The sequence below is a fragment of the Brachionichthys hirsutus genome, chromosome 4 (assembly GCF_040956055.1).
Source record: "Brachionichthys hirsutus isolate HB-005 chromosome 4, CSIRO-AGI_Bhir_v1, whole genome shotgun sequence".
Taxonomy (NCBI): Eukaryota; Metazoa; Chordata; class Actinopteri; order Lophiiformes; family Brachionichthyidae; genus Brachionichthys; species Brachionichthys hirsutus.
In genome coordinates this window covers 14229292-14256442 of record NC_090900.1, presented here as the reverse complement: position 1 = coordinate 14256442, position 27151 = coordinate 14229292, and the positions used below count along the sequence as shown (strand labels likewise).

Sequence of the window (27151 nt, the reverse complement as noted above, 5' to 3'; positions counted from 1 at the left end):
TTTGTATAATATCATTTTCTCAACTTGTTTGCTGAGTGAAGTTGTTCATGTGAAGGTTCACATTTAGCTTGTTTGTGTAAATGCTCGAGTTGGAATGTAAATTAAAGCACATTTGTGCAATAAAATTCAGAGTCAAAATGTTTATTTTATTAACCAAAGTGTTCAATAATATGAAATAACACTAAAGATGGATTAATTCACACATTCCCGAGAACGATCCATGAACGGGAGCAAAGCGGGAATCCAAACAATGTAACCCGCAACAAGTCGATACATTTTGTTTCCTTTTTGTCGCGGCACATCCGGACGACACAACTCCTGTGTCGGTCACGTGACTTTTTTGTTAAAGCGATACGCACCAATCCGGGGTTTCACGCATGCGCACCCGACACGGTGCCGACGCGCCAGTGTTGTGTGTCCAATCCTGAGACGCAAGCGGTCCCGTTACGGCTTCAACCGGGGCTCACCGGGAGACAAGCGTCACTCACTGTCAGACACACGTTTCAGAGCCGGGACGGGTTCGGACGGGCTCGGGCGGGTTCGGACGGGCTCGGACGGGCTCGGACGGTTTCGGACGGGCTCGGGCGCGCTCGGACGGGCTCGGCCGCGCTCGGACTGCTTGCCTCGGAGCGGGCGAGCAGTCAGTGGATCCACGCCGAAGCACAAGTCGGAGGCGAAATGGAATTCCTGCACCAGCTCCATCTCCTGCTGTGGAAGAACGTCTCCCTGAAGAGGAGGGGGCCGGTAGGACTCTGTTCTTCATCACGGAGCGCCGGTTCGGTTCGGTTCGGTTCCTCCGGGGAAGACAGCAGCTGTTTCTGTGCGCTAATGTGTTTCATTCAGACAGTAGAGAAACACCGCAGAGATCTCAGTGAGGAGGAGGAAGGAGGAGGAAGGAGGAAGGAGGAAGGAGGAGGAAGGAGGAGGAGGAAGGAGGAAGGAGGAAGGAGGAAGGAGGAAGGAGGAGGAGGAGGAGGAGGTCTGCCGGGCTCTGCGTGTGACCGTGTTGTCAAACAGGTTGTTGTTGTTGTTAAACGAATCCGGTGTTTATTCCCAAGTCGTGTTCAGCCTCTCTTAAAAACGAGACACCTACGCACGCGCGCACACGCACACACACACACACACACACAGGAATCAGGCGACTGATAATTGTTGCATGTGTGCGTGTAAGAAAGCATTGAGGGAAATGCTTCAATGCTGAATGTCATAACTTTATAAAGTTATGACATTCAGCAGCGTAAACATCAAAGGATATTCGGTTATTATTCAGGAGCCGATGGAACCCGGCGCCTCTAGAGCAGGGGTCAGGAACCTTTCTGAAGCCGAGGGCTCCTTTCTGGGCACCGGTTCATGCAAAGGGCTACCAGTTTGATACACAAAATAAAAAATGTACCATTAATCATTAATGATATCGATCTATGTAAACACACTGATCATGTTTAATGATTACTCACACTAATTATTAACAACGTTTTAACAAGACTTGTTCAGAAGTCTTTTATCTTATACAAACTCTTGAGAAACCACGGCCCGCGGGCACCGCCTTGGTGACCCCTGGTCTAGAATCTATTCTCGATGGTGTCTCATCCTGCATGAGACACCAGAACTCACTGTCACCAGGAGCAGGAGGAGCAGGAGGAGCGCCTCCTCCAGATGTGTGACCTCCACAGCTGTGCTGTCTGAGCCTGCATATTGTGAATCCTTTAATCCTTTCTATTATTAGCCACCAGAAATCCTCCTGCCTGTCAGCCCGGGCCCTTCCGCGTTGTGTGTGTGTGTGTGCGTGTGCGTGTGTGCATGTGTGTGTGCGTGTGTGTCTGCAGCAGGGGTGTTGGCCAGCTATTTTTAGCCCATCTACCTTCAGACATCCAACTCAAAGGAGTCACCGGACATCCGTCCGGGATCCTCTGAAATCGGAATAGAAACCGCCGAGTCATGCGTTTCTGGGTTGTGACTCGGCACTAAATAGAAACGGCATCAGTCGCGTCCTGCGTGCTGGTTGCTGCTCAACGACGTCACAGCCCCGATTCATGCAGGATTTATTTGCATAAAGGTGCACGTGTGCTGCGTGCTTTTATTTAGTCATTATTTGAGGTAAAGTTTTACTTTATTCCGTTTATTTCCACCTCTGCAGTTCTATTTTAGTTCTTCACCAATTATTAATCCGTTATTTATTTACCTTATTGAACTAGCCTTTTGTTCGCCGTGGTTCTTGCAAGCCTTGCTTCCTCTCGGAATGCTCTCTTCTGATTGGACGGGGACATGAGCGGGTCCTTCCTTCGCCTGTATATGCTTCAATCATCTGGGCGCCTTATGAAAACACAACTGCACAACTCGATTCACCTTCTTTCGCTTAAATGGCATCATATTTTATAAAGAAACAGTTAGCTCCAGTTAGCTCCAGTTAGCAGCTGCTGCAGATGTCATTAAAGCAACTCCAGCAACATTTTCAAGCAAAAACATCAAATCCACCAAGCATTGCTTCAAAGGAGGAACCTGCAAGAACACTCGTTTGTTTTCCCTGAATATCTGCCGTAAGATCAAGAAGCTGGAGGAGCATCAGCCCAACGTTGGACTGAGTAACCTCCATCCATCCATCCATCCATCCATCCTCTGCTTCTCCGGGGCCGGGTCATGGAGGCAACAGTCCCAGCTGGGATCTCCACACTTCCCAGACCCCTCCTCCAGCTCTTCCGAACTCTAACTCTAAGAAAGAATGGGTTTTGGGATCATACGCAATTTTAATGGGACTACTTCACCTAATTTGCATGTTTTTGGTGGTGGGAGGAAGCCGGAGAACCCACAGATAACCCACACAGACACGGGGAGAACATGCAAACTCCTCACAGAAAAGCCGCGAGTCGGATTCCAACCTGTGACCTGCTTGCTGTGAGGCCCGAAGGTAACCAGGAACCAGGAAACAATCTGACCACACCTCATTGTTGGGCAAACACACCTTTGGGCACACAGGAACTCTTATTGTGTACACAACGAGGGCCCTGACTCGGCTCTCCCTGGTCGAGAGCCGTGTTTGTTGCACCCAATAATATTTCTGCGACGCTGTGAACTGTGTTGAACACAACTCGCAGAATTGTAGGATTTTTGTGCAAACGCATGCATCGAATGTGATGCACAGATCCGTTGTGTGCTGAGAGGCAGCGAATGGCCTCCCTCTCTGAGGACGTCCTCTTCATCGCTGTGCCGCATCACACTCTTCTGATGTCTCAGAGAGTGTGTGTGGGCAAAGAGAGGAACACTGCTCGTGCGTCGAGACGTGTCTGCCTTCTTTTTATAGGACAATAAGTTGTATTACGAGCCCATTCCCAACAAGTCTGGATGTGATATAAAATGTAAATGTAAAGACCAATTTTTACCCTCGCCGAAGGGGAGGCGAGGGTATTGCAATTGGGTCTGTTTGTCTGTCTGTCTGTTTGTTTGTTTGTCTGTCTGTCCGAGCGCATAACTCAAAAACTAGTGACCCAATCGACTTGTAATTTTTACACAAGCAAGGGTCTGTCCGTGGCTCGGTCCTCCCCGAAAATGGCGTTGATCCGGATCTGGATCCAGATTCTAGAATTATTTTTACATCTGGAATTGTGCCTGTGCTGTAAACTGCCACTTTAAGAGGGAGGGACACGAATGGCATGATGGGAAAAAGAGTCCAGAAGGAGTCTTGTAGTACGTTCCGGAGCAGCAAGCTAGAGCAGGTTTGGCCCCTCTGATCCGGAAGCCCTGTTTACTGTCTCACAAGATCCAAGAGTCTATTGGAGGCGAGGGTCTGCAATCTCTGATTGTCTTTCTAGTTTCTGTTTGCATGGTAGTTTGTTTACAGACAGAAACACATACCAGCTGTGTACTGATTGTGTGTGTGTGTGTGTGTGTGAAGAACACAAAGCCACCATAGTTGTGCTCAACAACTCAACACTGTGTCGTTAAACATGCAGCTTTGTCATCCTCATGAACTTCATTGTCCTCATGTGACAATGTATCACAATTCATGGAGGGTGAGCTCAAAGAGGAGGTCTGCATCTCCTCCTCCCCTCCCCTCCCCTCTCCTCCCCTCCCCTCTCCTCCCCTCCCCGAGGAACCATGACTGATGTTAACCAAAGTTGCATGATCACTGTACCAAATGTAAAATGTGACCTGGTTTCTATGGAAGTGCAGTGTAATTAACAGGTTAATTAGCAGTGTAATTAACATAGATTGTCTGACCATTCTCTTCCAGTGGGTGCTGGCCTTTGAGATCTTCATCCCACTCGTCCTCTTCTTCATCCTCCTGGGTCTGAGGCAGAAGAAGCCAGCGATTCCTGTCAAGGAAGGTAGGCAGACGGAACGGGGATAGTTAAAAGGTTTACTTTCCTTACATCACACATGCACCGTTTACAATAGCAGAAATCATATCGTTTTCATGCATTTTATAAACTCATGAAATTGTCCACTGAAAGGGATGACACCGGAAACGAGGCCTACTTTGTGATCTGTTCCCCTTTTCTCCGGTAAAGTTCCTGCAATACACCTTTAATAAAATGTCTAATGTGTTTGAAATGAAAAGCCTCGCATTCGTTCAGGGGACAGAAAACGAGACTTTCATTGAGAAGCAGATCTTTCATCAGTATTTGGATTTGGAGGGAAATAGAACTGAAGCGGATCAAAGCAGCCACACTTCCTGTGCTTCACGGTGGAGCAGCTCCACTCATTAATGCGCTTAGCGTGTGCGGCTGCTGAGCGAAATGGGATGCGTCCCAGCGACTTCCTCAGTGTCGGTCCTGCTGCCCACGTTTGTAGCGCAGATGACTTTTGCTGTTTAGCAGCACAGAAAGGTAATAAAATACTTTGAATTAATGGCTCTGTAGAAACACACTGAGGATTCTAAAGTCAGGCAGACGATGCAAGCGCCACAGAAATGAGTAAAATAATCTGTGATCAACTACTGGGGGGGGATTTAATATAAATTATTATTACAATATCCTCTAGTATCTCCAGTGATGGCTAAATGTTCATAATCAGGTAAATCTGTGATAAATGATGGATGGAATTACATTTTAGGATTTTCTCTCTCTCCATTAACATGTGTGTGTGTGTGTGTACATAGTGCTATTGGATGCATTGATGTTTAAAGTGATGCTTTATGTCTCCCTGTCGTCGTGACGATGTGTTATAGTTCTTGTCGTTTGCATTTTAAACACATATTTTTTAGTTTCGTTGAGCCATTGTACCAATTTATTTTGATGTTTCTTGTCTTCCTTTTTTCTGGCTGTTTTTCTTTCTCCCTGGGTGGGATGCATGTTGTCATCGTGTCGGATGCACCAGTGTGTAAGTGCTGCTGTCGTTCCTTTACCCTGGTTGAGCTGCTGTATTCATCTGAAGGTCTTCTAATCTAATGAACCAATGAGGGCGTGTCAGCCTAACCCTGACCCACGTTTCAGTCACTCAGCGGCTCATACCGTCCAGGGGCTCCCGGCTGCACATCTGTCCGGGGGTTTGTTCTGTCCACATCTGCCGATGATGATGAAGATGAAGATATTTATTAGATAGAATGTTAGAGTACAAGTACAGTCACACATCCTGTCTAAGAGGAGCATTTCTAAAAAGCCCTTTCGGTCTTGTTTCCGTTGAAAGTCCTTCGTACATAAATCATCGACATTTAACAATACAAATAAAACGAATCTTAAAATACTCAATTGCCCCGATCTGAACTTCAGTGTTTCTATTTAGTGTTTGAGCCTCTGAGTGAATGAATTCTGCTCTGCCTCCGTGTGAATGTCGCCTCAATACACCTACAGTGTATTCCTAACGCCGTCTTCCTGTGATTCACGGTCAAGGGGACGTGATTAACTGTCATTACTGACTCAGTTCTCAGCTAGTTGGTCAGAGAGGACGAGCCTCAGATTTTAACTGCATATTACCGATGTCTGCATTTCATTGGTCTCTGCTGCTTCTCCACCCTGCGAGGGTTGTGATCGGTTCCGTGCGCGTTCAGCGCCGCCATGCTGCAGCCTCTCTGACCAGCAGCTTCCGGTTTCTCCTCTGAAGCTCTAGCGCTGGAGCTCCCCCTCTTCTTGTTCGCTCGCTCTTTGTCCTGTTTGGATCTGTGGCTTTCTGCTCTACCTGTTGGTTTCTCCTTCTCCATCTCCTTCCTCTGTGCTCCTCCCACATCCAGCCTTTTACAGCGCGGCGCCCCTCACCTCGGCTGGCATCCTCCCCATCATGCAGTCCCTTTGCCCAGATGGACAAAGGGATGAATTTGGTTTCCTGCAGTACAAGAATTCCACGTGAGTCGAGCCTGACGGTGACGCTCGTAGGTTTTAAGATGTTTGTCTTGATCAATGTGTTTCTTTGCTTGATCGTTTACTTCCTGCCATTAAAATTAGCAAATGATGATTAGCTGTGCCGTCTTCACCAATCACCTCCTCACCTGGAATCACTAGCTCAGAAAATCTATTGATCAATTTCAGATGAATTATAATTTAATGTTAGCATCATTTTGTTTCTTATTTCTTTATAATTACTTCCGCCAAGGAGGAGGTCATGTTTCTGATGCCGTTTGTCTGTTAGCAGTCATAATAAATTTAATACGTCCTATTAAATTGTGGGAGCGATCCGGATATTACATTTTAACATTAAAACCCATTTTAGGATTCAAAAAGTCAAATCAACTCTGATTCACTTTGACTTTTCGTGGTTGGTGTATAAAGACACAAAGAACAATCTAGAACCGTTTGGTGCTGATCCGGATCACCATGTGGACGGTGTCGATCCAAGGAGGATGTGGTTCCTGATGCAACCAGGAGATCTCGGCGGTGGGATCACGCTGAGGCGATGCTCAGACTCTCCGGCTCTGTAACATGTTCCATGTTCACCAGTGACTTTTGATGGACTTCCTGCTGCCTCAGAATAACTTGTGTCTTCGTGTCTAATTGTCCCGCTGTTAGCGTGACCCAGCTGCTGGAGCGGATCAGCGAAGTGGTTGAGCAGAATCGGCTCTTCACCGCTGATTGGCCGGCTTTGGGACGGGAGCTGGACACCCTGCAGCATCACCTGGAGACCCTCAGGCCCGCCCCTTTACCGCCCGACGACACCTTCAACCAAAGCCAAGGTATAACCCTCAGAGCTCTGCACACCAGTGAGTGTGTGAAGGGTTCGATGCTCTCAGGTTCGGCGTATGCACTGTGGACTGTCACAGGAAACGAGCATTTAGCATCTAGCATGACGTCACCTCTTCATTTGAGCCTTGTGTCGCCGTGTGTGTGTGTGCGTGTGCGTGTGTGCAGGCTTCACTCTGGCCAGCGTGTTGAAGAATCAGTCGGTTTTCCATCAGTTCCTGGTGAAGAACCTTTCCCTGTCCGACGCCACCAGCAGTCTGCTGCTGGACTCTCCAGTCAGCCTGAGGGAGGTGATCAGCTGTTCTTAACCCGCACGTCACTCTGGCTTTACTCGGGATCAATAGTTAATGTTACAGTAACGTAAACAACACGCACGTAAACAACACGCACGTGAACAACACGCACGTAAACAACACGCACGTAAACAACACGCACGTAAACAACACGCTGTCCTGTCGCTCTGTGTCAAGGTGCTAAATGGAGGAAGCCACGGCATGAGAGTGTGCTATGGTAGCAGTAATACGCAGGGGAGTGGGTCATCATGTGTGTGTGTGTGTTTGCGTGTGTGTGTGTGTGTGTGTGTGTGTTGTAGGTGCATCGTCTCATCTTTGGTACGTCGCTCAGAGAAGGAAGAGGAGCTCGAAGTTTGATTCAGGGGGCGAAAAACAGCAGCCAAAAAGTCCTTCATGTCAAGGTAAGCTCTCTTTCTCGCTCTCTCTCTCTCTCTCTCTCTCTCTCACACACACACACACGCAGGTTGATCCACCTTCCTCGTGAAACTCTTTTGCTACTGATCATTTGTGTATTTTCTTAAGGTCACTGTCTTCCTTGCTTTTCCTGCCCCCCCCCCAGCAGAAACTCCAGAGAGGTGAGGACATTCTGGATGGAGGTCTGATCCACGAGGCCTTAGGTGACCCGACGGATGCAGCTCATAGACGGGCGCTGCTCAGGCTGATGTCCCAGGCCGTTGGCCTCGGTGAGGTCACAGGAAGCCAGCGAGCAGACCAGCAGGTAGGCCTTTAAGAGACGCTCTCATTGCTGCTTGCACTGGACGAACCATCAGATATCAGACTGTTCTGGTTCCCTAAAGAAGGGAGGACAACGTTTTACCCGTCATCGAATGATCGGGGAAGGCAGCCTCGTTCCTTCCCGTCCTGTCTTCCACAGGAGCTCCTCCTGACGGGAGCCATGTTGGAGAGCCTCACCTGCGGGGAGGGCGGGGCCAACCCGCTCTCTAAGATCCTGTTTGTGCCGGAGAAGCAGCAGCCCTTGTTGCGGGCCTATCGTAGCGCAGTTTGCAGAGGAGAGGAGGGTCAAAGGTCAGAGTACTTCCGGCTGTTGAGCGCTGCACTGAGAGAGCAGATCAACACACGCAGCGTGACTGAGAAGGTACAGCTTTTGGGTCGGGGATGAAAAGGGGAAGCTTCTCTTGTTTTTTAGTATTCTTATCATACGACACAGATTGAACTTGTTGTGGCTTCCGATTGGCTTACGAATGCCCTCCCCCACCACCTTCTCCCGCCCCCTCCCGCCACCAGCTTCACCTGCAGCCGCCCAGCTCGTTGGCTCCCCTCTCACAGTCCCGCCTCAGGGTCTTGTTGAAGGACCTGGCTGATGTTGAGAGGCTCCTCAGAGACGTGGACCTGCTCTCTAGTCTGGCCCGTCTGCTGCCCAAAGGAGCCTGCGGCGGACAAGCTCCGGCCCCGCCCACAAACGTGTCTTGGCCCCTTAACACCACCACCTGGGGGCCCAACACGACTGACGTCCCCGGAGAGGAGGGGGAGGAAAGGCCAGAGGGGGGTGTCGGAGGAGGAAGAGGAGGGAAGGAGGAAGCAGAGAACCCTCACTCTCAGTTCTCAGCATTCGTTCAACTTTGGGCCGGACTGCAGCCGATTCTGTGTGGGAACAACAGGTAGGTGACGAAATCCAAAACGGGACCAAAGGACCTCAACGGGAACGTTTTCCAACGCTTACTGTTTCCTCTTTGGTTGCATCTCCGTCTTCCTGACCTTCATGCAAGTCCAAAGACGGCTTCCTGTCGCTCGACACAGCGGCACCCGGGAGGGGCCGAGAACGCAAACAAACACCAACCTTTAGTATCGGCTGTAAATCTAAAAATAGAAAACGGGGCCGGCTATTGACATTATGATTCAGAATAGTTACTGTAAATATTGACCTTTGAAGGCGACTTGCTCCTAGAATAAAACACTCCGCTCTTCTCTCATCGATCTGACGTTCTGTAGCTGTGCTCTTCTTTGCATCGTCCTTTGAATCAGAGATATGATGGATAAATGGTTAGTCTGATTACAATCCGTCAGGCTGCTTATTAAACGTATTCCATCGTTTTAGAAATGAACCTGCCATTTATAGCTGGTTGGAGAACAATGAAGCTGAAACGACAAACCAAGGAGCTAATGTGGATTCATCCGAACGGTCTTGCTGCAGGATCATCGAGCCGGAGGCTTTGAAGCAGGGGAACATGAGTTCTCTTGGATTCACCAGCAAAGAGCAGAGGAATCTGGGCCTACTGGTTCACCTGATGACTGCAAATCCCAAGATCCTTTACTCCCCCATCGGTTCCCAGGTGGACAAAGTGATTCAGAAGGCAAGCAGACATAATGTTCTCACTCAGACGCGGAGCAACTCGCTAGCGGGTTATCGGTTACTGTAAAAAAACGACAGTTCAGACACGAAGCCGCCTGATTATCCGTCGCACGTTATGCATTCAGCACAGGGGTCGGCAACCTTTTCGACTCAAAGAGCCATTTAGAGCCATTTTCCACAGAAGAGAAAACACGGGGAGCCACGAAATCCTTTTGACATTTAAAATGAAGACAACGCTGCATCTTTTCATCATCGTTTTTTACCTTTATATATGTATAAACAAACTATAGTGTGTTGCATTTATGAATCAATGAACTGTTACAGAGAAGTGAAATTACATTTCTGCACGCAACAAAAACATTTTGAACTCCGAAAAAAGACGTTGGGATATTTTTGAGCAAAGTCTGTGTGTTTATTCTGGAAATGTCTTGTGACATTTGACTTTTTGTTGTTTGCTAGCTTCTTATTACATATTAAGCGTACCGGTAAACCCGTCTCGTCAGCATTGAAGGCGAACGTATCTGCCCACGTATCATTAAACGTTCTGTTTTCTTCAGACACTTTTCTTTTCTTAGATTTATCCATAGTTGTCCTACCTGGGGGTCGAAAAGTTCAAGAAATCGCACGCAATTTGGCGGTTGTGGCCGGATATATGTCGATGGTTGTGACCTATATTATGAGCGACAAAAAAATTGAATACGTTTTATTTTGTATTATTTATAATCACCATAATCTTCAAATTTAGAGTTACATTTTAAAAACGAACAAACTAAAATAAAATACATTGAATTAAATACTCATTATTTATTTTCTAAAGAGCCACATGCGGCTCCGGAGCCGCGGGTTGCTGACCCCTGATTTAGCACAAATGAAACCGAGCTGTGAGCGATGCAGAGAGAGGAAGAAGATGGTTGAACTCAAAGTCATGGCTTTTTATTTATGTATTTGTTCTCAGGCTAATGAGACATTTGCATTTGTCGGGAACGTGACGCACTACGCCCACGTGTGGCTCAACATCTCGGCCCAGCTCAGGAGCTTCCTGGAGGAGGGTCGGCTGCACGACCAGCGGGTGTGGCTGCAGCAGGTAGCCCGACACGTTCCCTCTTTATTAACGACTAATGTGTGAAGGAACCGTGACGAAGCTGCCTGGCTCCGTGTCCTCCTCGCTGTCATCCCTCTCCAGCTTTCCTCCGAGCTCCGGCACCGCCCGGAGCTGTTGAACGGCACCGACGGTGAGCTGACGCGGGGTCTGGTGGATGGAAACTACACCCTTCCCAGCACCGCCACCCTGCTGGAGCAGCTCGACACCATTGACAACGCCGCCTGTGGCTGGACTCGCTTCATGTCGAAGGTTGTGTCCGCGGGAACAGACGAGTTCCACCTGGTCTAAATCTGGGGCGACGCGCTCCATCAGCAGACGGAACATGAACAGTGTACAGCGGAACCGCGGTTCTCAAATACAGAAACTATATTTCTCCTAAGAAATCGTGTAAACTGGACGAATCGGTTCTTAAGAAGAGTAGAAATCGTTGATTCCTCCATCCCGTCCTGCAGCGAGATCCCAGACACGGACGGCATGTTCACATTTGGCGATAATTTCCTTCTTCTATTCAACGGTTGTTCTTTACTGCTGCCTTTCTTTGGATCCACGACTAAGAGCTAAAGAGAACAAAGAGAACTACCGAGTCGTTTGAGAACCGAGGTTCCACTGGATATGTATAGATTTTTTGGTCTGATATGGAGACGTAATCTCTGAATGTTATTGATGACTTCTGAAGGATGGATCTCGGGCATAAAGGGTTAGGGTTAAATTATGTTTTTTATCATTTGGTCGCACAAACGAAGAAGCACCCAGAAAACGCATCTATTGTTCGCCAGACTTCATTTTGATTTAAAAAAAAAAGAAAAACAGAAATTGTCAGCAATTAAAAAAATATTTTTTTTCAAATAATTCATCTCACCCTCACATCCTATAACAAACGACAGAGCGGTTGTTCCTGCTGCTACGTGAGGGAGTGAGGCTGCTTCTTTTTACAGACCACAACTCTTTTGTTATTAATTATACATTTCAGGACTAAATAATTCATTTTGATAGTGGTATTAATTCTGCTGCTGTATTTAGTGCACCAGATTATCTGTCCGGGGAGAGGCCCGTGGCTACCAGGCTTTTATGCTTCATTGTGTTGTTTCCTGTGCTTCCAGGTCAGCGTGGACGTCTTCAAGGGCTTCCCCGATGAGGACAGCATTGTCAACTACACCTTGAACCAGGCCTACCAGGACAACGTCTCGGTGTTTGCCAGTGAGTGTGTATAGATTAACTGTTCCTGTAAAACAAGCGTGTTAAAACTGCAAAGCCATTTATAGGACATGCATGGTAGGACATTCTTAGCTGCAGCAGTCATCTGGCTTGACCCTTGACCCTGTGACTGACATATAAACTCACTTGTTTCCCAGGCGTGATTTTCCAGACTAACAAAGATGGCTCCCTGCCGCCACATGTTCTGTACAAAATCAGACAAAACTCCAGCTTTACTGAGAAGACGAATGAAATCAGACGGGCCTACTGGCGCCCTGGGCCCAACACCGGGGGGAAATTCTACTTCCTGTATGGCTTTGTGTGGATCCAAGGTAAGTGATTCTCATACAATGCCTCCTGAGTACTGAGTATAATGAGCCGTCATTTGATAGTTTCATGTTTGCTGGGCTCCTGCCATAGTTGGAGTCAAAGAGGTTTGGACACTGGATTTGTTGTTTTAGTGCAACCTGCAGACGGCAGCAGCCTCTGCTACAAATCAAGATCCAGATATCGGTCCTCTGTGGCACCAGACGCACGTGGCTTGTTTTACCAGGAGCAGGATGCATTCTGGGAAAATGCTGCACCTGTGATGATGCAGGTGCATCATCACAGGTGCAGCATTTTTATTCAGCTCATGTGACGCAGAATGATGGTGGCGATGCTTCCGAACTGACAGGCCGGCCAGCGTGTCCTAGGTCTTCCCCGGAGGACATACCCGGAACACCTCCCCAGGGAGGCTTCCAGGAGGCATCTAGAACAGAGCCACCTCAGCTAGCCCCGCTTGATATGGGGGAGCAGCCAGAGTCCAGCATGCACCTGGAACAGGTTTGACTTACTGCTGGCAATGTGAACCAAGCTCCTGCTTTGATCATACAGGGACCGGACAGCCCTCAGCAAAGTGCCCCGGACCCCCTACTCCGGATGGCGTAACCAGAACCGAGCAGCTGCTCTGGTCCACTCGGACCAGCAGTCGGGCTTCGAATGCAAATGGATGGGCTTATGCCCACGGGACTCCGCTGGGCTCAGCCCGAAAGGACGACGTGGGTCCGACCTCTGGCGGACTCACCACCCACTGAGAAACCGTAGGGGATGGGTGAACGACCCATCCCTGTGCTCGAACAAGATGTCTGTTCTGGACAAACTGTGACGAGCACAGAAGTCCAATAACAGAACAGCACTCGCGTTGAGATCGGGAAGGCCGTTCATCCCAATGCCCCCCCCCCCCCCCCCCCCCCAAGACACCCTCTGCGGGTGGTGAGTCCACAGGGGAGCAATGAAGACTTAACTGGATAGATTTAAGTCTTCATTTAGGTTGTTAGGCTGTAAATGAAATGCATAGTTCTGTTCTGTTTCTGTCTGACGTTATGTCTCCATCCTCACCCTTCCTCAGACATGATAGAGCGAGCCATCATCAACATGTTTGTCGGCCGCGACGTGGTGGAACCTGGAAACTACGTTCAGATGTTTCCGTACCCGTGTTACACCAGAGACGAGTAAGAAACGGGGTTTCATGGTTCTGATTATGTTAGAACGTTGTAGACCAGTGATCGGCGTCATTGTATTTGTCCCCAACCACCGGGCCACGGCCCGGTACCGGTCCATGAGGCATTTGTTACCGGGCCACACATAAAGAAGAACTAATGTATACAATTTCCGTTGTATCGATTATTAGCGTCTAAATGGTGTTAGGGTTAGGGTTGAGACATTCGCCTGTGAATTTTCATGCTTTACGTGATACGTTACTAAAACAGACGTAAAATAGTGAAAATCAAATTAAAAAACAAATGTCTTTAGAGAGCTTATTTGCTGATGGGAAAGTCCAACTAAGAAGAGGAGAAAGAAAAGAAAACTTCTTTTAACAGACAAACCAGGAGTCAGACTTAAAACTCGGGTTAAACAACAACAGCTGATTAGCTTCGTTAACGAGCAATGAAGGGGTCAAAACGGCTTCGGCACAGAGACACCAGAACCCTGGATTAAAAGACAAGAACCGGTCCATGGCAGGAACACGGTTGGGGCCCGCTGCTGTAAACGCTCTATTAATTATCTTCATCTGCTGTTTCTCCTGCGCTCTTCCACTACGTTTAGTGAATCAATACTTTCTACGCCAAGTGTAACTCAACTGCAAACCTGCCTGTGTTGCTGCTGTCTTTCAGCTTCCTCTTTGTCATTGAGCACATGATGCCTCTGTGCATGGTGATCTCCTGGGTTTACTCAGTGGCCATGATGATTCAGCACATCGTGGCTGAGAAGGAGCACCGGCTCAAAGAGGTTGGTCTTACTGGGAGGAAGTTCTTGTTCTTGTTCTCGCGTCTTCGTTCACGGCTATCAGTCGGGAGGGAGAAATGAGCCGTCGGCTCTAAACGCGACTGCAGTGACCAGCTGTTCCAGGAAACGAGTCCCCCTTTTAAAATGAAACTGTCCGTTTTTATCTAAGATGAGGTGTTTTTAAATCTTGTATTTATTAGGAGAATGTATTCAATATATGGACTTTGGGATTTGTTCATTAGAGGAAAATATAGAATTCTTTGTTTGCATTTATTCGACTGTTTAATTATTATGACTTTAATATTACAGCGGTGTTCCAGAATATAATGTCTAATATCACACATACATAAATGACGAACTCTGGCGCCGCTTCATCAGGTGATGAAGATGATGGGCCTGAACAACGCTGTCCACTGGGTGGCTTGGTTCATCACTGGCTTCGTCCAGCTGTCCATCTCAGTCACCGCTCTGACGGCCATTTTAAAGTACGGCCGGGTCCTGCTCCACAGCAACGCCTTCATCATCTGGCTCTTCCTCACCATTTACGCTGTGGCAACCATCATGTTCTGGTGAGATCTTCTCATTGCTCAACCCCCAGCTTTTAATGCCAGAATGTCATTGATTGCTGAGAAATGACGAACCGGCTGCATGAAAGCTGCGCGTTAGCTTAGCAGCAGCTGCAGGCCTCCATCTCTGCCTACTGAGGCTGTATTCAAGCACAGAGGAGTGTAAATTGGCATCCCGCTCAAAGCCCGACAGCACAATCCCCGACGGAGTAGAAATCAGCCTCTAATGTGAGCCGTTACTCCTCTGCAGAAGTACCGATCCATTCTATCAGGTATCGGCTAGGTGCATCTGCCTTGTGGAGGGAGTGGACAATGGCGTAGAACCCTAACGCTGATTACCAAAACACACCTACGAACAATGAAAGGGCGAAATGTATTTATTCTGGACTCAAAGTCTGCTCAACTTAAGTACACGCGGTCCTCGTTTAACGACGACTGTGAGTTACGACAGGCTGTCAGAGTAACACAGAAAGGGGAGGAGTCAAGACGTAACAATTCGTTTTTATTCTAAAATTGATATGTGCGTAGAAAGTCAGGAAAACATCGTCACGGCTCCGACCTTGACCTTTGGCGTGTATAAATCTTCACTCTGCTGAACTCCGTGTTGTTTTCCAGCTTTTTGGTCTCGGTGATCTACTCTAAGGCCAAACTGGCATCAGCCTGTGGAGGCATCATCTACTTCCTCAGCTACGTGCCCTACATGTATGTGGCCATCAGGGAGGAGGTGGCCCATGACAAGATCACGGCCTTTGAGAAGTGCATTGCTGTAATAATGTTATTTTCTCCCTCTTCATTTGAATCTGACTGCATTTGGTCCGTTTAACGCTTTGCTCCTTGTGACATCATCGAAACTTCACCTCTCTCCTCCAGTCTCTCATGTCCACCACAGCCTTCGGACTTGGCTCCAAGTATTTTGCCTTGTACGAGGTGGCCGGCGTTGGCATTCAGTGGCGAACCATCAGTCAGTCGCCGGTAGAAGGCGACGACTTTAACCTGGGTTTATCCATGATGATGCTCATCATCGATGCCGGCGTGTATGGCGTGCTCACCTGGTACATAGAGGCTGTGCATCCAGGTAGGAAACCATTCTGCGCCGAATCCCCACCATCCTGTTCGTACTGATCAGCATGTAGGCTATGTTAGCATTCAGTCAATCTACCCACATTTGTTGGTTCTTCTGCAGTTCTTCCCCTCTGAACTGTGACAAAAGAGTATTGAACAAAGTTAATGCCATAACTTGTGTTGGATGATATTTTTATTTATTTATCATTTAATATTATTTACTTGAATGAGTTTGATTATTGATCGATGGAGTAGTGTGGTTTTCTTAACCTGATCAATTGAAAGGATTTATGTTATAATAACAGCAATAATCTATCCATATATTTTTACAACTATACAATTGAATATGCAATGTTTGTAACTTAAGTAGTGAACTGATCAAATGGAAAAATTCAGCAACACGGCAATAACAATAGCAACACGCTGCAGTCAGGAAATCAAGAATCTGCTGGCGGTGACTCTTGAAAGTTATTAAAACTTTTTGTTTTTTCCAGCATGTGCTGAAATGTTGATCCCAGCTACATATGGAGCTCAGGATCAGCACTGGACAGCTCCAGCCGGATACATATGGAGCTGTTCAGTGCTGAACCTGAAAGTGACGTCTTTTCCGCAGCATTGACTCGGGGAATATTCTTTATCTTGCCCACTTCGGTTGGTTTTTTTGGTTTGCGCATGTCCATGAAAAGGTGGTGGATTTTTGGTTTTGCTTTGATTTTGTTTTGATTATCTTTTTTCCTGCGTGATGATTGCATTTGAATGGAACTTTTCCACATTATTAGATGTGTTAATTTATTCCCATCACAAACTTTGGTTCATACTTATCAATTTTATCATTTACAGTATGGCTTTATCTTCCTTTATTCAAGTTACTGTATATCAAAACTGAATATTTTATTGTAATTACTGTGGCGGCTAAAGAGTTAAATAAAAAATAAATAGTTATTTAACAGAATGTTAAGGAGTAGTTACATTTATTTTACATTAAATTACATTACATTTAGTTACATTTTTTTACTGTGTTACGGTTTACATTTGGCCTTTGGAGGGCAAACATAATGCTAATGTGGCCCTTGGAGAGAATGAGTTTGACACCCCTGCACTAGAGATTGAAGCATACACGTGTTTCTCTCTTTTATAGGAATGTATGGCCTGCCTCGACCATGGTACTTTCCCCTTCAGAGGTCCTATTGGTCAGGGAGCGGGCGTGCTGAGACCTGGGATTGGCCGTGGTGTGGAGGCGGGGCTACCCGGCTTAGCGTGATGGAGGAAGATCAGGCTTGTGCGATGGACCAGCGGAGAACAGGTATAGTGATAATTTGGCTGTGACTATTGTATTATCTTTAGATCCACTGAAGGATGTCTGAAACTGTTCAGTATAAAGTTTACATGAAATATCTGTGCCAGTCTACAAACAGCAAACAGATGCTGCAGGACAGCGCCCCTCATTTCTGTCTCAAGCAGATGCTGCAGGACAACGTCCCTCATTTCTGTCTCAAACAGATGCTGCAGGACAGCGTCCCTCATGTCTGTCTCAAACAGATGCTGCAGGACAGCGTCCCTCATGTCTGTCTCAAACAGATGCTGCAGGACAGCGTCCCTCATTTCTGTCTCAAACAGATGCTGCAGGACAGCGTCCCTCATTTCTGTCTCAAACAGATGCTGCAGGACAGCGTCCCTCATTTCTGTCTCAAACAGATGCTGCAGGACAGCATCCCTCTTTTCTGTCTCAAACCGCTCTGCCAGAAACGCTCTAAACCCGGAACAAAAGTACGTTGACAGCGAGCACGCTACCATGGTAACCCGTGAGGGATGTTTTTAGCACACAATAAAACATTTTTGCCAATTTTTGCCAGAACATTACCACAAAAATTTAATTTTATCCACTCTGCTAAATGGAGAGCTTCGCCTTTTGGCTCAGCTTCCTCTTAACCATGACGGTGAAGAGAGCGCAGACACAGGGACGCACGCACGCATGTGCACGAAATCCGGGCGAGATTTCTTCCAGACATGTTTCAGGAGGTGATTACAGACCTACACAAACTACGAAGGATTGACCGGATGGTTTATTTTACTGTAGAAACATGGGAAAGTGAGTTTTTTATAAAATGGGACTGATAAATTGACCGAAAAGGAGAGTTATTTTGCTGAAATACACAGTCATTATCACAAAAGCATAAAGCAGCACATCCAACAACATGCCGAGCATGAACTGGTCAAGCTGGACACAGCTTATTATCAGAAAAATACATCCAACATAAAGGTTCAGAGTCACTGAAAGCAACGGACAGTAACGTATGTGAACTGGAACATTAAACTAATCTCCCCGCGGGCAACGCCAGAGGAATGTAGAGCCCAGTCCCTCTCAAGTGGTTCCCAGAGCCCGAGCTGTGGGTGGAGGTGAGGCCGACTATATCTAGACGGTACCTCTCAACCCCCCCCCCCCCCCCCCCCACAGCGAGGTCACATACCGTGGCCCAAGAGCTAGTCTCTGTCCCCGGGCCCTACGGCTCCCCGGCGGGTGGCGAGTCCACCGATGGTGGAGCCAACGTGGAGCCCGGCTGAACCCCGTGGGCAGAGGCCCCTTGCATTCGAGCCCCGACCCTTCAGGCCCCTTCGGGCCCTGGCTGCGCATTACAGTCTTCCATTTTGTATCACACATGAAGGGCTTTGAACTCCTCTTAATCTGGCCCATCAACCAGGACCTGTTTGCCATGGGAGACCCTACCAGGAGCACAAAGCCCCCGACCTCATACTGTAGCTCCAGGGATCATTCGGGCACTAAAGCTGCCCCCGCCACGATAATTCAAGGGGGATGTTTTTATTACAAAAAATAATAAATATCTCTAGAGGGCACTGCTGGAATATATCTGTCCACACGTCACATTCCAACTCAGAACGTCGTGAAAGACATGATGTAGACGCAAAGTGGGCAATGCTGAGAAGCCAATCAACGCCATGTCTCTCTTTGTCTCTGTGACCCCAGAGGAGATGCGGGGCATCGAGGAGGAGCCGAGCCACCTGCCGTTGGTGGTCTGCATAGACGAACTGACCAAGGTGTACAAGACGGGCAGCAAACTGGCCCTGAACAAACTGAGCCTCAACCTCCACGAGAATCAGGTGGTGTCCTTCCTGGGGCACAACGGCGCTGGCAAGACCACGACAATGTGAGGGGGTGGGGTGTGTGCCTGTGTGTATGTATGAAAGACCATGCTGATGGAATTATCCTCAGCTACAGCAACAGTTTTCATTTTGTGAGGATGTTTTTAGTCACTTAACTCTTTGAGTGCCATTCATGCCTAAATAAGTTTTTTTTAATAATCCAAACATTCACTGCCAACCCTGACTTTGAAATCTGCCTCTCTTCAACGGCCAATAACTCCGGAACAAACAACGGTCGGAAGTAACGATGTCATGATCAGGTTTTTTTGACCACGAGTCATTTGATTTTGAACTCAGTCCCGATCCAATACTTCTTTAATACATTAAAAAAAAAAAGAAAGAAAATGAGTCAAAAACGGATCCAGGATGTCCCTTATATTTAATTTTATTAATCTTATTTCAACATTTAACTCTTAAACAGAGCTCTTGTGTGGCGTAGCTTGAACATTGAAGTCATAAATAAAATACTTTGTTCACTTTGGACTTGGACTAGTGCGACAGGGAATATTAAATCTGAATATTTAAAATAAAATGAACAGCAGCTCAATCGGCAGGTTGTTGTTGTCCCCTTCAGAATACTTCCACAGCGCAGACAGACTCGTGCGACTAGCTCCAAGCTGCTTCCCTGTTTAGCCAGAATTCAACCAATAGCGTCACAGGAAGTGATGTCATGCGTTACCGTCTCTGTCTGTAGTAGAGAGGTCTCACTCTGTTCCACAGCGTAACACTGATTTGCACACACTGATTTGTCCCAGGTCCATCCTGACAGGATTGTTCCCGCCTACTTCTGGCTCTGCCACCATTTACGGCCACGACATCCGCACGGAGATGGAGCGCATTCGCCAGAACCTGGGCATGTGTCCTCAGCACAACGTCCTGTTCGATAAGCTGAGCGTCGAAGAGCATCTGTGGTTCTACTCCAGGCTGAAAGGCATGGCGGAAGACGACATCAACAAGGAGATGGACAAGTCAGTAGAGGCCTGCTGCATCACCAAGCAATTCATGTTCACCGCCGACAGTTAGACAGATGCAATAAAACTTTATTAGCAAGGACAAAGCAAATAGCTACAGAATGCAATCAGAGCAAGCCATCTGGTGGTGATGTCACGTTGGCTATGAAGTAACCTGTACCTTCAACCTAACAATATTTGTCACCAAAAAAGCATACTAATAAAGTTGCTTTGTTTTTGATTGCTTGCAAAAATACAACTGAAACTGTCTCCACTGTTTCTCTTTATCCATCTGATACAATCTCAAGTAGACTGGAACAGGCTTGTTTTTTTTTTTTTTTTTCAAGACATAAAGTTTTTCTTTTTTATAGTTCATTTATCATAATTGATTAGCAGAAAATCAAGCCATCTCTGTTTAGTAGTAGAAAACTAGGAGTAACAAGAGTACTAGTGGTATAGTCCTGCATTGTTGTTGAAGTGGAAATGACACTGGAATTCTCGTGAAGGTGCAGATCTCCAGCCTGCAGCAGCTAGCGGATAGCCGTAGCTCGAGATCTGGACCGTTGTGGGTTGGTGTTAATTCAGGACCGCTTCAGGCAGAGGCGACGAGACACTGGGTGACGTTCAAAAGCCTTTACAAAAGAAAAATAGGCATTCAGACACACAGGAAATACACTGGGTGACGTTCAAATGCGTTTACAAAAGAAAAATAGGCATTCAGACACACAGGAAATACACTGGGACGGGGAGCAGAGTCCCTTTAGACAGGCTAGTGGGGAAGGCAGCGACCTGATGGCTGTTATTGGAGCTGGGCGTGCCTTGTCTCGGGGAGGGACGACATTTGAATCGGCTCCGTGTAACATGTAACTCTACTTTGTGTGTGTGTGTGTCCAGGATGATTGTGGACCTGGAGTTATCCAACAAGCGTCACAGCTTAGTGCAGACGTTGTCTGGGGGGATGAAGAGGAAGCTGTCTGTGGCCATCGCCTTCGTTGGTGGCTCCAGGGCCGTCATCCTGGACGAACCCACGGCCGGCGTGGACCCCTACGCCCGGAGGGCCATCTGGGACCTCATCCTAAAGTACAAACAAGGTCAGTGCGGAGTTGAAGCCTTTTGAATGAAGCTTTTAGATCCTAAGAGCTCTTATTGCACTGAACTTAACGGCCTTCAAGCCTTCGTCTCAGACATCACGGGTATTCTAGGTATGATGGCAAAATGTACTTTTCATCACCCAGATCAAGAAGATCAGTTTAAACTGCTTAGCACAACAGATTTACCCCCCAGCCCCCAACACAAACACAATTTCTGCACAAAAGGACGCTTTTACTGACGACTGTAGTCACAGAATGATTCTGAGGTGCACACATTTACATTTACATTTATTTATTTGAAAGGTTAAAACCCCTTGAGATGAAACCATCTTGTTTTCAAGAGGGTCCTCAATCAAAACAAAACATAAACAAAATAACAGCAGTGCAGATATGAAAAAACAACAACAACAACAACAAACAGAATAAAATAAAAAATACTCTCTCTTTACACACAAACACACATCCACACTCAAACTACACACATACAAACATGCACACGTAGCTCTGTCAAAATAGTAATAATGAACTAAAATTGCAGTTATAACATGAGAAAATAAGATAGCAACACAAAGTTAAAAGCAGTTACAAACATTTTGAAAACACCACCTGTGCGTTCCGTCTCTGCCCCAGGCCGCACGATTCTGCTGTCCACCCACCACATGGACGAAGCGGACCTTCTGGGCGATCGCATAGCCATCATCTCGCACGGGAAACTCAAGTGCTGCGGCTCTCCTCTCTTTCTGAAGAGCACCTACGGCGACGGATACAAGCTGACGCTGGTTAAGAAGCAGAGTGAAGGCCGAGGTGCGTCTTCAGTTTGTCCTCCTGCAGGACGCTAAGTTAGCGCATTTCTGTCATGTTCTTGTGTTTTTCATTTATATGATGGTCACCTGTTTACTTCTGCGCCTTGTGGAGAGTTTTGTTCAACGTTGCACAATAACTGTGTGGCGGTTATTTATTGCAAGCGGCGAAGGCTGAGAGAGATTTGTCTTCCGACTCGACACAGTACCCAGAATACTCCTGGTGCTGCACCGACGCACCTGGATACGATCTCATCGTCTGTTTTCCTGTCACTTGCACACTAAATACTCCCAACCCAAGAACCACGGCCTCGGATTCACAGTTTCTGACTCTCATACTGCAGCTTCACTTTCGGGTAGCTAACCGATACTTTAGGTTTTCATCATTGTGAGTGAGGAGTTGTTACCGGGTAAATTAAAAACTGCATCCTGAAGATGCCTGATGAAATCAACAGAACCACATTATCAGCATGCAGGTGGTCCTCACTTAACAACGGAGTTACGTTCCGTCACTAAACGATTTCATGGTTAAAAAAAACCCGTTAACTCTTTCAGCGCCAGCCGTTTTCAGCTCCGCTTTATGCTGAGTGCCCCCAGTTTTTGCTCATTTTGCCCCACAGAATATTCTTTACTATGACTACGCAAATACCGAACCAACCACATGACAGACTAAATGAAGGATTATAGTCTCTTCTTTCATCAGAAAAAATGGTGTCTTCCTACCGTTTTTCCTCGTTCCAGAGTTAATCGACAACTTGGCCATTTATACTGTACATGTGATACATATTGATCCTGGTGTATATATATATATATATATATATATATATATAACTGTCTGAGAAGATGAACGGCATCGAGTTTACAGTACTCATCCGCTACCTTGGTGTCTTTTCTTTACCCAAACATGAGGACGGAGTTCAGTGGTTTCCATAGTGATGATGATACCGCTGTAGTGGAACACTCTTTATGCTAAACAACTGCGGGACAAAGTGTATAAATGTCAGAGGGGACAGAGTTGAAAAATAAATCTGCACATTTTCATAAAATGTATTCGCTCTACCTTCATCATGGGTCCCCACTGGTTCTTACTGTGTGTGTGGGGGGGGGGGTCCTTGTCTCACCCTCGGCCATTTCCTTCCATCTTTCATGTGTGTCTTTTTTCCCCATTGCCCTTCAGGTCTGGACAGCCAGCTGCAGCATCCTGCATGTCTGTCTCCAACCTCCTCTCTGTCGCCTTGCTCAGAGGCGCGGGTCACCCAGTTTATCGGCCAGTTTGTGCTTTCCTGCCTGCTGGTGTCGGACTCCAACACCGAGCTGTCTTATGTCCTCCCGTCGGAGGCCGTAAAGAAGGGCTGCTTCGAGAGGCTCTTCCAGGTGACGGTCCATTTTCACCGCTAACGGTATTCAAGACGACGCCCTCAATCTCCGCGCCGGTGCGTTGACATTCTCTCCTGTTGCCTCCAGGCTTTAGAGCGTAACTTGGACAACCTGGCCTTAACCAGCTTCGGAGTTATGGATACTACTCTAGAGGAGGTCTTTCTCAAAGTGTCTGAGGAGGACCCGTCCCTTGAGAATAGTGACGCAGGTGAGGACCATGTTCCTTCCTCATATCTCCGGAAAGCGCAACACTTGAATTTGTTTTGGCAGTTAATTCTGACTTTTTCAACAAGAACAAGTACATTTGTGCAAAATATTCACAGATCACGGTCATCTACTAACTTTCTTCCCTTCTCTCTTTCCCTGGGCAGACATTAAAGGTTCTCCAGAGGGAACCTCAGTGGGTTCAGCAGGCCTCGGCGGGCCACACGGTGAGACCGAACGTTCAGAGAAGAACGGGAAGCCGGAGGTTGAGCTTAGTAACCTGGTGGCATGCTCTAAATTGAGCCAAAGTCAGTCCTCGCTGAAGTCCTCGTCCTCCATTGGCTCAGTGAGGGGGGATGAAGGGGGACTCTATGCAGACTTCTATGGAGATTACTGTCCGCTGTTTGACAATGGTCCAGAGTCTGACGCTGCTAGCCTGAGGGGTAAGACAGCGAGGAGCATATACAGTTTATTTGTCACAATCAACTCTGTTATTTAGAATTCACTGTTTGACTTAAAATTGAAGGCAACGTGGACCTTAGCCTTGCGCTAAGGTCCACGCCTGGAAAGATGCCTTGCCCTGAAGTCGAGGACAATCTCCACACTGTCTGGATATGAATTCTTTTTCCCAATGACTTTTACGTTTCTGTGTTTTTTGAGTGCATCCTGTAATATTATTCTCAGTTAGTGAACTCTTACGGAATGAGTCACCATTTTATTTGAAGCTGTTGTTCATTGTTGTTTTGTCCCAATTAGTGAGCTGCTGTTTCCTTCACGTTCAGGTGATGGGGGAACCCCTTTGTCTCCAGAGCCAGAGGCCCTCGAGGGGCAAGGTAGCTTCAAGCTGGAAGGCTGGTGGCTAAGGCTAAGCCAGTTTCATGGCCTCATCATCAAGAGATTCCACTGTGCCAAAAGGAACAGCAAAGGCCTCTTCTCTCAGATCCTTTTACCCGCCTTCTTCGTCTGTATCGCTATGACCGTGGCTTTGTCTGTGCCTGAGATTGGTAAGATTTTACGCGAGGTTTAGCGTAACATCTGTAATCCTCTGGACCACGGCGGCTTTTTTCTGTTCCACCAGCTAGCGGGTTGTTGGTCCTCTCAGTGAATGCACACTGACGTATTGTGAGATGCCTCCAAGAAACTAGAGATGGTTTGAGGCTAGAACAATATCAATATCATTACAATGCTATGATCTGAAGTATCGATCTTTTTCTGAAATTACTGCTTTTAGCAATCAAGTGTCCTGGACTACTTTTACAATAAATAAAACAATTTAAATGTGCTTTTCTTGTTTCTCAGGAGATTTGCCACCCCTGATCTTGTCCCCCTCTCAGTATCATAATTATACCCAACCTAGAGGAAATTTCATCCCCTATGCCAATGAATACAGACCTCAGTACAGGTAAGATAAGTTTTAAAGCTTCATTCCTGCAATGCAATGTCCATTAGTGCTGCATTTATGGCTGATCTATAACAAGATCATATTATTATTACTGTTTAAAAGCCTATGTTTGTGTTTTTAAAACTTTAAGACTTATTTGACTGTAATATTTTCAGAAACGGAAGTATGCTCGTACATACTCATGAATCGGGATCTCTTTCCTGCAAAGTTAACATCTTAACTTTCTCAGATAGATAAAAGTCATTTAAATAACTCTGAACGTGCTTTATCTTAGCTACACGTTGGTGTCATTACCATGGCTCACTGTTTACGTACTGTTACACAAAGCAGGAAGTACTCACATACGAGTCACGAGTGAAGACTAAAGCAAACCCAAGTTGATATTCCTACAACCCGAAAGACTGAACACAATGAATATCTTATGTAGAACTGAGTGACTGAGCTCAGGTGTGGCTGGTCCTGGATCAGACTTTAAGCAGGGAAACAGCTAAGCTAAGAGTACATTATGACTGTCTACATCCAGTGCTGAATCTTAGCATGCTTCTCCTTCCTCCTCAGGGGTAAGCTGTCGCCGGATGCCAGCCCACATAAGCTCGTCAACACCCTCCGTCTGCCCTCAGGTGTCGGTGCCACCTGCATCCTCAAAACCCCTTTCAACAGCACACTGGACCAACTGGCCCAGACCCTCAACCCCAGCGCCAACAACTCCAAAACTCTGGCCTCCCGCTACTTTGACTCCATGTGTCTGGACTCCTTCACCCAGGGGGTTCCTCTCTCCAATTTTGTACCACCACCTCCCTCGCCAGCACCATCAGATGACCCAGACCCTCGCTTTGAGGATGGACTCTGGAACTTTACAGTCACCCTTCCAACCACAGCTCACGGTGAGTCCAGCTCATGGTGTCTGTCTGCCTGTCTGTCCATCCATCCATCCATATTCTTGTCGACGACCTCAACCTAGGGTGACCAGATCATCACCGGACAAATGTGGGACAGCAGGCCTGTATAGGTTGGACAAAGGAGGGACACTTCGTAGATGCCAAACAATAATTATTATTTCCAGACATATGATATATGTTGTGTAATTTAGTGTCCCTCAGTATAAAAGTAAGTTGTGCATTTAAAGAACTGCGTATTTGACTTGTTCCGAAGTCTTTTATTTTATACAACCACTTGGAAAGAAGCATGTAAATAAACACTCCACAAAGAATGGGGCTATCAATTGTTATTATTTTTTGTAATCTTGTGCTGTTTTAACAGGTAAAAATATACATAAAAACTAATTTAAACAGTAGGTCTCCCATCCAGACAAGACTTGCTGCTGCAGGATGATTCCAGAACGGACTGAGAATCCCCTTGAGCTGCTTTTACCAGGAATAAACTTGTTCCCGGTCACGGGTTTAGGAGCAGCTGTGTTCTTTAGCGGATTGTTCCATGTTTTTCTCCGATAAACGTTCATTTCCTGCGGCGTTACCGCCTTTGTTTGGAGACGGGGCTTAACAATGACAAGAAATGACCTCGCCCGTCCATTTGCAGCGACACTGTGTTGCTTGGGTGAAGGAGAGAAAGAGACCGAGAGAGAAAAGAGAGGAGCAGCGAATCCTGCGCCGGTGTCTCTATGACTTTAAGTCAGGGGTGTCAAACTCATTTTCTCCAGGGGTCACATTCGCATTATGTTTGCCCTCCAAAGGCCAAATGTAAACTGTAACACAGTAAAAAAATGTAACTAAAAGTAATGTAATCTAATGTAAAATAAATGTAACTACTCCTTAACATGTTGTTACATACGTATTTCTTTATTTAACTCTTTAGCCGCCACAGTAATTACAATAAAATATTCCGTTTTGATATAACTTAAAAAAAAAGAAGAAGATAAAGACATACTGTAAATGAGAACAATGATAAGTATGAACCAAAGTTTGTGATTGGAATAAATTAACACATCTAATAATGTGGAAAACTTCCATTCAAATGCAATCATCACCCAGGAAAAAAGATAAACAAATGTCTGCACACGGCTCTCATGGGCCACATTTGGCCCCCGGGTCTTGAGTTTGACACATGTGCTTTAAGTATTAAAATAAAATATGTGGCGGTGAGATTAAAATGCGGGACACAGCCTGAATTTGCGTGATGCCGGATTTGAGATAAATATGCGGTGCAATCCCGCACAATGCAGGACGGCTGGTCACCCTACCTCAACCCGAACCCGTGACCTTCTTGCTGTGATGCATCACTACGCCTCGACATGTAATCTAAATGTAACCTT

At 46.7% G+C, this 27151-nt stretch overlaps 1 protein-coding gene across 1 annotated transcript in view; it reads left to right on the top strand.

The window, feature by feature from the left end:
• The first annotated feature begins 671 nt into the window (after positions 1-671).
• The window catches only part of abca2 (ATP-binding cassette, sub-family A (ABC1), member 2), a 36929-nt gene continuing 10449 nt past the window's right edge, over positions 672-27151 (top strand). Inside the window, exons 1-30 of the mRNA XM_068761059.1 lie at positions 672-744; positions 4226-4319; positions 6161-6272; positions 6933-7096; positions 7272-7393; positions 7696-7797; positions 7956-8114; positions 8274-8492; positions 8642-9015; positions 9549-9708; positions 10663-10791; positions 10891-11058; positions 11910-12006; positions 12162-12335; positions 13394-13496; positions 14160-14274; positions 14650-14840; positions 15453-15603; positions 15708-15912; positions 17038-17202; positions 18883-19063; positions 19814-20026; positions 20903-21099; positions 21730-21903; positions 23077-23273; positions 23364-23484; positions 23648-23923; positions 24263-24484; positions 24780-24882; positions 25441-25766. Of these exons, the coding sequence (XP_068617160.1) occupies positions 679-744; positions 4226-4319; positions 6161-6272; positions 6933-7096; positions 7272-7393; positions 7696-7797; positions 7956-8114; positions 8274-8492; positions 8642-9015; positions 9549-9708; positions 10663-10791; positions 10891-11058; positions 11910-12006; positions 12162-12335; positions 13394-13496; positions 14160-14274; positions 14650-14840; positions 15453-15603; positions 15708-15912; positions 17038-17202; positions 18883-19063; positions 19814-20026; positions 20903-21099; positions 21730-21903; positions 23077-23273; positions 23364-23484; positions 23648-23923; positions 24263-24484; positions 24780-24882; positions 25441-25766 (5080 nt within the window). The 5' untranslated portion in view covers positions 672-678. The remainder of the gene's footprint in view (positions 745-4225; positions 4320-6160; positions 6273-6932; positions 7097-7271; positions 7394-7695; positions 7798-7955; positions 8115-8273; positions 8493-8641; positions 9016-9548; positions 9709-10662; positions 10792-10890; positions 11059-11909; positions 12007-12161; positions 12336-13393; positions 13497-14159; positions 14275-14649; positions 14841-15452; positions 15604-15707; positions 15913-17037; positions 17203-18882; positions 19064-19813; positions 20027-20902; positions 21100-21729; positions 21904-23076; positions 23274-23363; positions 23485-23647; positions 23924-24262; positions 24485-24779; positions 24883-25440; positions 25767-27151) is intronic.